Raw genomic sequence first — 10,654 nt, 5'->3', positions numbered from 1 at the left:
TCTCAAGAGTCTTCTCCAACACCACAGTTCAAAAGCATCAATTCTTCAGTGCTCAGCTTTCTTCACAGTCCAACTCTCACATCCATACATGACCACTGGAAAAACCATAGCCTTGACTAGACGGACATTTGTTGGCAAAGTAATATTTCTGCTTTTCAATATGCTATCTAGGTTGGTCATAACTTTCCTTCCAAGGAGTAAGCGTCTTTTAATTTCATGGCTGCAATCACCATCTGCAGTGATTTTGGAGCCCCCAAAAATAAAGTCTGACACTGTTTCCACTGTTTCCCCCTCTATCTGCCGTGAAGATAGTATTGGATAGGAACCTGACATTATGGGTTCCTGTGCAATACTGCTCTTTACAGCATTGGACCTTGCTTCTATTACCAGTCACATCCACAACTGGGTATTGTTTTTGCTTTGGCTCCATCCCTTCATTCTTTCTGGAGTTATTTCTCCACTGATCTCCAGTAGTATATTGGGCACCTACCGACCTGGGAAGTTCCCCTTTCAGTGGCCTATCATTTTGCCTTTTCATACAGTTCATGGGGTTCTCAGGGCAAGAAAACTGAAGTGGTTTGCCATTCCCTTCTCCAGTGGACCACATTCTGTCAGACCTCTCCACCATGACCCTCCTGTCTTGGGTGGTGCCACACGGCATGGCTTAGTTAATTCATTGAGTTAGACAAGGCTGTGGTCTGTGAACTGTGCTATTAGGGAAGCCCAATTGTTAGTTTGGCCCCAGGTAAATAGCATGGAGAGAACACAGCTCCACCCATCAACAGAAAATTGGATTTAAGATTTACTGAGCATGGCCACACCCATCAGAACAAGACCCAGTTTCTTGATCAGTTAGTCTCACCCATCAGAAAGCTTCCACAAGCCTCTTATCCTCCATCAGAGGGCAGACAGACTGAAAACCAGAGTCACAGAAAACTAACGAATCTGATCACATGGACCACAGCCTTGTCTAACTCAATGAAATTATGAGCCATGCATGTAGGGCCACCCAAGACAGATGGGTCATGGTGGAGAGTTCTGAAAAAATGTGGTCCACTGGAGAAAGGAATGACAAACCACTTCAGTATTCTTGCCCTGAGAACCCCATGAACAGTATGAAAAGGCAAACAGATAGGACACTGAAAGATGAACTCCTCAGGTCAGTAGGTGCCCAATATGCTACAGGAGATCAGTGGAGAAATGACTCCAGAAAGAATGAAGAGATGGAGCCAAAGCAAAAACAATACCCAGCTGTGGATGTGACTGGTGATGGAAGCAAGGTCTGATGCTATAAAGAGCAATATTGCATAGGAACCTGGAATGTTACATCCATAAATCAAGGCAAACTGAAAGTGATCAAACAGGAGATGACAAGAGTGAACATCGACATTTTAGGAATCAGCGAACTAGACTGGAATGGGTGAATTTAACTCAGATGTCCATCATATCTACTACTGTGGGCAGGAATCCCTTAGAAGAAATGGAGTAGCCATCATAGTCAACAAAAGAGTCTGAAATGCAGTACTTGGATGCAATCTCAAAAACGACAGAATGATCTCTCTTCGTTTCCAAGGCAAACCATTCAGTATCATGGTAATCCAAGTATATGCCCCAAACAGTAATGCTGAAGAAGCTGAAGTTGAACAGTTCTATGAAGACCTACAAGACCTTCTAGAACTAACACCCAAAAAAGATGTCCTTTTCATTATAGGGGACTGGAATGCAAAAGTAGGAAGTCAAGAAACACCTGAAGTAATGGGCAAATTTGGCTTTGGAATACAGAATGAAGCAGGGCAAAGGCTAATAAAATTTTGCCAAGAGAATGCCCTGGTCATAGCAAACACCCTCTTCCAACAACACAAGAGAAGACTCTACACATGGACATCACCAGATGGTCAATACCGAAATCAGATAGATTATATTCTCTGCAGCCAAAGATGGAGAAGCCTTATACAGTCAGCAAAAACAAGACTGTGGCTCAGATCATGAACTCTTTATTGCCAAATTCAGACTTAAATTGAAGAAAGTAGAGAAAACCACTAGACCATTCAGTATGGCCTAAATCAAAACCTTATGATTATACAGTGGAAGTGAGAAATAGATTCAAGGGATTAGATCTGATAGACAGAGTACCTGAAGAATTATGGATGGAGGTTCATGACACTGTACAGGAGACAGGGATCAAGATCATCCCCAAGAAAAAGAAATGCAAAAAAGCAAAATGGCTGTCTGAGAAGGTCTTACCAATAGCTGTGAAAAGAAGAGAAGCAAAAAACAAAGGGGCAAAGAAAGATATACCCATTTGAATGGAGAGTTCCAAAGAATAGCAAGGAGAAATAAGAAAGCCTTCCTCAGTGATCAGTGCAAAGAAATAGAGGAAAAAAATAGAATGGGAAAGACTAGAGATCTCTACAAGAAAATCAGAGATACCAAGGGAACATTTCATGTAAAGATGGACACAATAAAGGACAGAAATAGTATGGACCTAACAGAAGCAGATATTAAGAAGAGGTGGCAAGATTACACAGAAGAACTATACAAAAAAGATCTTCACGACCCAGATAACCACGATGGTGTGATCACTCACCTAGAGCCAGACATCCTGGAATACGAAGTCAAGTGGGCCTTAGGAAGCATCACTATGAACAAAGCTAGTGGAGGTGATGGAATTCCAGTTGAGCTATTTCAAGTCCTAAAAGATGATGCTGTGAAAGTGCTGCACTCAATATGCCAGCAAATTTGGAAAACTCGACAGTGGCCACAGGACTGGAAAAGGTTAGTTTTCATTCCAATCCCAAAGAAAGGCAATGCCAAAGAATATTCAAACTACCACACAATTGCACTCATCTCACACGCTAGTAAAGTAATGCTCAAAATTCTTAAGCCAGGCTTCAACAGTATGTGAACTAAGAACTTCCAGATGTTCAAGCTGGTTTTAGAAAAGGCAGAGGAACCAACAATCAAATTGCCAACATCCATTGGATTATCGAAATAGCAAGAGAGTTCCAGAAAAACATCTATTTCTGCTTAATTGACTATGCCAAAGCCTTTGACTGTGTGGGTCACAACAAACTGTGGAAAATTCTTCAAGAGGTGGGAATACCAGATCACCTGACCTGCCTCTTGAGAAATCTGCATGCAGGTCAGGAAGCAACAGTTAGAACTGGACATGGAACAACAGACTAGGAGTACATCAAGTCTTTATATTGTCAGCCTGCTTATTTAACTTAAATGCAGAGTACATCATGAAAAACGCTGGGCTGGATGAAGCACAAGCTGGAATCAAGATTGCTGGGAAAAATATCAATAACCTCTGATATGCAGATGACACCACCCTTTGGCAGAAAGTGAAGAGGAACTAAAGAACCTCTTGATGAAAGTGAAAGAGGAGAGTGAAAAAGTTGGCTTAAAGCTCAACATTCAGAAAACGAAGATCATGGCATCTGGTCCCATCACTTCATGGCAAATAGATGAGGAAACAGTGGAAACAGTGACAGACTTTATTTTGGGGGCTCCAAAATCACTGCAGATGGTGGCTGCAGCCATGAAATTAAAAGACGCTTACTCCTTGGAAGAAAAGTTATGACCAAACTAGACAGCATTTTAAAAGCAGAGACATTGCCAACAAAGGTCTGTCTAGTCAAGGCTATGGTTTTTCCAGTAGTCTTGTATGGATGTGAGAGTTGGACTGTGAAGAAAGCTAAGCGCTGAAGAATGGATGCTTTTGAACTGTGGTGTTGGAGAAGACTCTTGAGAGTCCCTTGGACTACAAGGAGATCCAACCAGTATCCTAAAGGAAATCAGTCCTGAATATTCATTGGAGGGACTGATATTGAAGCTGAAACTCCAATACTTTGGCTATCTGATTCAAAGAACTGACTCATTTGAAAAGACCCTGATGCTGGAAAAGATTGAAGACAGGAGGAGAAGGGGTCGACAGAGGATGAGATGGTTGGATGGCATCACCAACTCCATGGACATGAGTTGGAGTAAACTCTGGTAGTTGGTGATGGATAGAGAGGCCTGATGTGCTACAGTCCATGGGGTTGCAAAGAGTTGGACATGACTGAGTGACTGACCTGAACTGAATTGTTAGGGGATTGAAAACAAATCATTTTTTTCTCCCAGGGTCGTTTGTCACGCTATGAGGGTGCCCAGACTGCACCTCCCTGTTCATTACCATCTTTCCCCAAACCTTAGAAGGTACAAATTAACAAAGATTTGAGTGACTGAGAGCTCATAAACCAAATTCCTGCCTCACAGAGAGGAGGTTAAGAGTTACGAGTTAAAGCTTGGGTCCGTGGAGGGTCTGGCAGAAATTGACCCATCTCTGAAATGACAACTTCTGGTCACAGACATGTCCTTGTCTCCTTTCTCTCACACCCCATAGCTGATCAATCAAGAAATGCTGTTGCCTCTGCCTTAAAAATATATCCAGAATATTCTGATTCAAGTCACAGGCACCTCCAGCCTGGATTATTGCAGTGGCCCACTCCCTGAGCCCTAAGCTTCCATGCTGCCCTCCACAATCAGGTCACTCAGCCAGAGGGACCCTGTGAACTCCTCAGTTAGATCACTTCTCTTCGTTGGCCTGGAAACCTCCCCACGTGCTTGGTCTGACTCTTTTAGTTGAAACCCAAAGTCCTTACAAATGACCTACACAGTTTGGCTCCGTTTATATCCTTGTTATTGTTCGGTCTCTAAGTCGTGTCTGACTCTTTGCAGCCCCATGGACTGCAGCATGCCAGGCTCCTCTGTCCTTCACTATCTCTGGGAGTATGCTCAGATTCATGTACACTGAGTCTGTGATTCTATCTAACCATCTCATCTTTTGCCACTCCCTCTTCTTCTCCTTTTGCCTTCAGTCTTTTCCAGCATCAGAGTCTTTTGCAGTGAGTCGGCTCTTTGCATCAGGTGGCCAAAGTATTGGAGTTTCAGCTTCAGCATCAGTCCTTCCAATGAATATTCAGAGTTGATTTCCTTTAAGATTGACTAGTTTGATCTTCTTTCTGTCCAAGGTACTCTTCAAGAGTCTCCTCCAGCACCACAATTTGAAACCATCAATTCTTTGGCACTCAGCCTTCTTTATAGTTCAACTCTCACATCCATCTGGTGACTCAGATGGTAAAGAATCTCCCTCCAATGTGGGAGACCTGGATTTGATCCCTGGGTCAGGAAGATCCCCTGGAGAAGGGAATGGAAATCCACTCCAGTATTCTTGCCTGAAGAATCCCATGGACAGAGGAGCCTGGTGGGCTACAGTTCACAGGGTCACAAAGAGTCAGACACGACTGAGCAACTAACACATACATGCTCACATCCATACATGACTACTAGAAAAAACATATATTTGACTATACGAAACTTTGTCTGCCAAGTCTCTGCTTTCTAATATGATGTCTAGGTTTGTCATAGCTTTCCTTCCAAGGAGAAAATGTCTTTTAATTTCATGGCTGAAGTTACTATCTGCAGTGATTTTGAAGCCTAAGAAAATAAAATCTGTCACTGCTTCCACTTTTCTCCTTCTATTTTCTATGAAGTGATGGGACCAGACCCTTATCTCCTTTTAACTGCTGCTGCTCCAGCCACTCTCGCCTCCTAGCAGTTCCTTAAACCTGCAAGCTGGCTTCCCCCAAGGATCTTGCTGTCCCCTTGGCCTGGAATGCTTTTCCGTCAGCTGGCTCCCTCCATGTCCTGCAGGTCTTTGTTAAAATGTCACCTTATCAGTGAGTTCTTCTCAGTCCAAATATTTAAAATTGCTATCTTGTCAGTTTATTCCCTACTTTATTTCTCCAAAGCACTTATCTTCTAACATACTATATACTTCCTTTTATTGTTTATCTCTCTCTCTCTTTTTGTTTCCCTCAATATAATAGAAGCATCATAAAGGAGCAATTTTTGTCTCTTACTCAGCACTGTATCTCTACGACTTAATTTCTGGTACATAGTATGATTACTCTATAAATATTTGTGGAATGAGTGAATTTTTTGTGTAAATAAAGTGGGCTTCTGGGGACTGGAAGAGGAAGCCATGAAAGACTGTGCTGCTGCTGCTGCTAAGTCGCTTCAGTCGTGTCCGACTCTATGGGACCCCATAGACGGCAGCTCACCAGGCTCCCCCGTCCCTGGGATTCTCCAGGCAAGAACACTGGAGTGGGTTGCCATTGCCTTCTCCAATGCATGAAAGTGAAAAGTGAAAGTGAAGTCGCTCAGTTGTGTCCGACTCTTAGTGACCCCATGGACTGCAGCCCACCAGGCTCCTCCGTCCCTGGGATTTTCCAGGCAACAGTACTGGAGTTGGGTGCCATTGCCTTCTCCGATGAAAGACTGTGGCTCAACCTTAAAAAAAAAAGAGAACTGTTATTGCCTCTCCCCTCAGTCTGGCCTCCAAAGCTTCTCATGTGCGTGCGGTGTGCAGTGTCGAGGCCTAACTGGGTTGGTGGGTTCTTATGCTCTGTGTTCATCAATGCTGTTATTTTTTGTGGAGCTGCCTGTTTATGTGCCTGTATTACCCCCTTCGATGAGATCTTCCTCAAGCCCAAATCCCTTCCCTGCTTAAACTCCCTGGCTCCCCTGTGCCCTCAGGACATAGTCTAGGCTCCTTACCTCGGCCAACATGGGCACTTCATCTTGGAGCTTTGTGAACTGACTCATGGTCCCCTCTCCAGCTACGCTGATATTTTAATTCATGAAACAGTGCTGTGAGATCTACCTCCAGGCCTTTGATTTCTTCTGACTGGAACATTCTTTGCCTACCTGATTTTTTTTTCTTCCTACCTGACTTCTTAACGGAGAAGGCAATGGCACCTGACTCCAGTACTCCTGCCTGGAAAATCCCATGGACGGAGGATCCTGGTGGGCTGCAGTCCATGGGGTCGCACAGAGCCGGACACGACTGAAGCGACTTAGCAGCAACAGCAGCAGACTGCTTAAATCAGCTATTTTTCTCCTCCAGTAAAGTTTTCCCTGACCAACCCCCAACTTCCTGCCTTAGGCTAGGGCAGGTCCCTCTTTGGGGGCCACCTCTACCCCTGCAGAGTTCTCCCATCTCAGTCCTGACCACTCTGGCCTGTCCCTGTCTGGTGGGGGGTGGGGGGGTGGGGAGGTGTCTGTCTCCTCACTGGACTGTGAACCTCCCATGGGCAAGGTCCAGAGTTGTCTTTGTCATTGCTAAGTCCCTAGCAGGGCCCACAGGAGGATCACTTAATAGGCTCTCTTTCAGACTTAGTAGTTCCCCAATCTCCAGTACTTTGGCCACCTCATGCGAAGAGTTGACTCATTGGAGAAGACTCTGATGCTGGGAGGGATTGGGGGCAAGAGGAGAAGGGGACGACAGAGGATGAGATGGCTGGATGGCATCACTGACTCGATGGACGTGAGTCTGAGTGAACTCTGGGAGTTGGTGATGGACAGGGAGGCCTGGCGTGCTGCGATTCATGGAGTCGCAAAGAGTTGGACACGCCTGAGCGACTGATCTGATCTGATCTGAATCCGGTAGGCTCTTCTTGGAGTATGAGTTCTGTGTCCGGTGGGTTGGAATAGAGGCTTTTAGGAGGCAAGCACTAGGTCTAATTCCGTGATGGTCGCTAGTACTGGGAAGGCACACAGTAGGCCCTTTTTTTTGGGGAATATAAGCCTTCTCTTCAAGAGGGGAACAGTTGGTAAAGTGGAAAGTTAGTGATAGGGTCTGATTTCGGTGCAGGTCCCAGCACAAGGCAGGCGCAGTGGGGACTCAGTTTGAAACCTCTGCATATCCCATTACACAGCGAGCACACAGTATTTCCCCTTAGGGTCTTGGGTCTGTTTTGGTCATCGTGTTTCCTGGGATCACATGGGGTTTGTTGGGGGCGGGGGGGCTGGGATGTGGATGTGATGGTGTGCACAGACTCCCAAGCAGAAGTAGTTTGTATCAGTGGGAAGGATGCAAACAGCACAACGAGGCTTGATTGGGTATTTTTATTGGGTCGGTGCTTCTAGCCCGCCTCCCATAAGGTCAGGATAGACTAGACTCGGCAAGCGGCCCCCGAAGCGGTACGTGTACTTGCGCCCCCCGCTCTTGCGCACGATGTCGCGGCGGTAGTAGTAGCGCAGACCTCGGCTCAGCTTCTCGTAATTCATGCCTGGCTTCCTCTTGCGCTCACCCCACAGCCGCGCCACCTAGGGAGGAGCCCAGGCTTAGTCCGAAAGGGCGGGAGAGGGTTGGGGAGGGCGGGGCTAGACGGTGGATGGGTGGGGCGGGGGCGGGGTTCCGGTCTGTCTGCAGAGGGGTTAGTCGGGGCGCAGCAGGCAGGAGATGAAGGCGAGGCTGGGGGCGGGGCCTAGCACTAGGCAAAGTGCTGATGGCGAACACTGGGAGACCTGGGCGGAACTTGGCGGGTCTGGGAAACTGACTTACCTCTTTCGGGTCGCACAGTTGGAACTCTCGGCTATTGCCGGTCCAGCGGATGCAGCTTCTACGCGCTCCGTCGTGGAGCAGCTCCAGGAGGAACTGCCACAGCTGAATGGGACCTGTAGTGTGGGGACAAGTGTACACTCAGGTTTCCTGGCCCCAGATGATGTCGCTTCGATGACCCAGGAATCCGGATCTGCTCCTCCTCGGAGACCAGCAAATCCTGATTCCTCCATCTAAGGGACCTAAGAATTGGCCTGGGGACCCAGGAGTCCAGAGACTCCTGTTGGAGATTTAGGATTTTGGCTGCCCCATCTCAGGGACCCAGGCATTCAGATCCTCATCTCTTTCTTCTCACCTAGGAGCCTAGGTCCTCGTCCCTTGCTCCCTAGAAACAATAGAAACTACTTGTGTCTTATTCCTCTCCTCACTAGGTACCCGGCAGTGAGGCCCCTCCCCCTCCTCTCTGGAGCGCCGCCAATCTCCTGGGTTCCGCCCCCTTAGCGCCTCATTAGACACCCGCTTCGCTCCCATCGGACAAAGTCTCTCGGACCTCACCTCTGTGGTTAGTTTTGGGGTAACGAGCCAAGGTTGCGCGGTCCGACTGCTGGGTGGGTTCAGAGGAAGTGGTGAGATCTGAGCTCTGGTACTCTTTGGAAGAGGTGGTGCAATCCATATGCAGCCCTGAGTCCCAGGAGGTGGTACAGTCCGAAGCCTCAGGCCCGGCCCAAGGAAGGGTCGAGTCGGCACAGAGCTCCCCGCCGAGGCTCCTGCCCCAGCAGGTGGCGCCGTCGGGGCCGATAGAATAGTCCCAGCTGGTGGAGCTGGAGGCCACCTGGGCGCGCGACCACGAGTTGGTACTACCCGCGGAGGTGGTGTAATTCTGGCCAGTAGCCCCTTCGGAGCCGGTCCAGGTGGCGGGACCCGGGGCCTGGGAAACACCGCTGCAAGAGACGGTGCCGGAGCACGGCAGGTCTGTCCAGTCTCCCGGCCACGGAAGAGCTTGAGGGGCGGGCTCTGCGAGGACAAATGGACCCCAAGTGAGAGGAGCCCAGGTGTCCCGATCCCCGCTCCCCTCTGGAGTTCTGGGAGGCGAAGCTCTCAGCCCTGGCGTCTGGGACTCCAGGCTCCAGGATCTAGGTCATACCACCTTAAGGACACAGTGTCCCTCGTCCTAACCCCCTTCCCCTTCATAGATCGCGGAATCTAAACCTCTAGTCACAGTGGAGGACCCCAGTCCCCTCCTCCCCGCCCCGCCCTCCCCTTCCTCCCGCGCTTCTCCGTACACACTCACCCGCCCCCCATGCAGCTTCTGGGTACGGAGTAGAGCTCCAGTCTGGCTGTGGGAGCCCTGCAAGGAATAAGGTTGTAGCTGATTTAGGGAAGGGCGTGCACAGTGCCTGGAGACTCCCCTCAGCCACTCACCCAGTGCACTTTGTCAGGGACTGAGAGTTCTCAACCCCAGCTCCTACTCACTTAGACCTAGGACTCAGGACATTGGCCCCCTCCTCCTCCTCCTTCAACCTCTGCAGTTCAAGCCCAAATCCCTCTCAGGGTTCAACTGCAGGATAAGCATGCCCCCTTCCTCAGACCTAGGTGCCCAGCCTCACCTTCTTCCCCAGTGCCCAGAGGTCCCAGCCCACAGCCACCTTTCCAGCATGTGTCCTCTGTCAGCGTGTCCGCTTGGACTGCCAGTTCAGGGATATAGAAGTTGAGTTCAGCTCCTTTTGCAGGCAGTGAAGTTAGACAGAGCCCCGTCAGGTTCATCGAAGGCCCCCACCTGCGTACCCACCGCACACACATTGTCACACCCCTGGGACCTACCCAGCCCTGACATCCTGTGCCCCAGAGGCACTTCCTGTGGTGATACTTCATCCCAGTTCCACAAGTCCATGGATGTCCGTTGTGAATGTACTGGGTCGGAAAAAAAGGGGGGGTGCACAGGGTGAGCCGGTGACACTTAGGGACCCTGGAGTCTGAGCCTTATCCCTTGCTTCCCTCACAAGGAGGAGTCCAGGCCTCTGCTCCCTTCTTCCCCAGGGCCCTGAAATCTTGGCCTCCAGTGTCCTTTCCTCTCAGACCCAGGAGTGAGGGCCCCCAGACACCCAGCCAGACCCAGGAAACCAGGCCCCCAGACACCCGGTCTTCCAGCCCCCAGTTCATGGCTCACCTCTGGCAGGTCCTTCTGCCCCTGGTCGGGGGTCTCAGCCCCATTTCATACCATGCACCCCTCCCCTGGGGGCCTGAGCAGGGGGAGCGGATTTT

At 49.0% G+C, this 10,654-nt stretch overlaps 1 protein-coding gene across 1 annotated transcript; it reads right to left on the bottom strand.

Moving 5' to 3' along the window:
- Positions 1-7,942: 7,942 nt before the first annotated feature.
- On the bottom strand, positions 7,943-10,493 carry ETV2 (ETS variant transcription factor 2). The gene is made up of 6 exons (XM_086352258.1): positions 10,214-10,493; positions 10,000-10,113; positions 9,684-9,740; positions 8,948-9,406; positions 8,396-8,508; positions 7,943-8,157 (listed from the first exon to the last, which is right to left on the bottom strand). Exons 1-6 carry the CDS (start codon positions 10,281-10,283, stop codon positions 7,957-7,959), a joined length of 1,014 nt encoding a protein of 337 aa, XP_086208384.1. The 5' UTR covers positions 10,284-10,493; the 3' UTR covers positions 7,943-7,956.
- Positions 10,494-10,654: the final 161 nt, after the last annotated feature.

Source organism: Bos grunniens, chromosome 18 (genome assembly GCF_055505025.1).
Source record: "Bos grunniens cultivar Pamir isolate PY7600 chromosome 18, Bosgru_T2T1.0, whole genome shotgun sequence".
In the NCBI taxonomy this organism is placed as follows: Eukaryota; Metazoa; Chordata; class Mammalia; order Artiodactyla; family Bovidae; genus Bos; species Bos grunniens.
The sequence above is the reverse complement of the archived record's forward strand: the minus strand, read 5'-3'. Positions and strand labels throughout refer to the sequence as shown.

Bases quoted from the DNA above. Each gene is read 5' to 3' on its own strand.
- ETV2 (XM_086352258.1), bottom strand. From the start codon at position 10,283: ATGGACTTGTGGAACTGGGATGAAGTATCACCACAGGAAGTGCCTCTG. The intron at 8,509-8,947 runs GTGAGGTCCGAG...CCCACACTACAG, and splicing joins CCCCAAAACTAACCACAGAG to GTCCCATTCAGCTGTGGCAG. The intron at 8,158-8,395 runs GTAAGTCAGTTT...GCTCCTCCCTAG, and splicing joins AACTGTGCGACCCGAAAGAG to GTGGCGCGGCTGTGGGGTGA.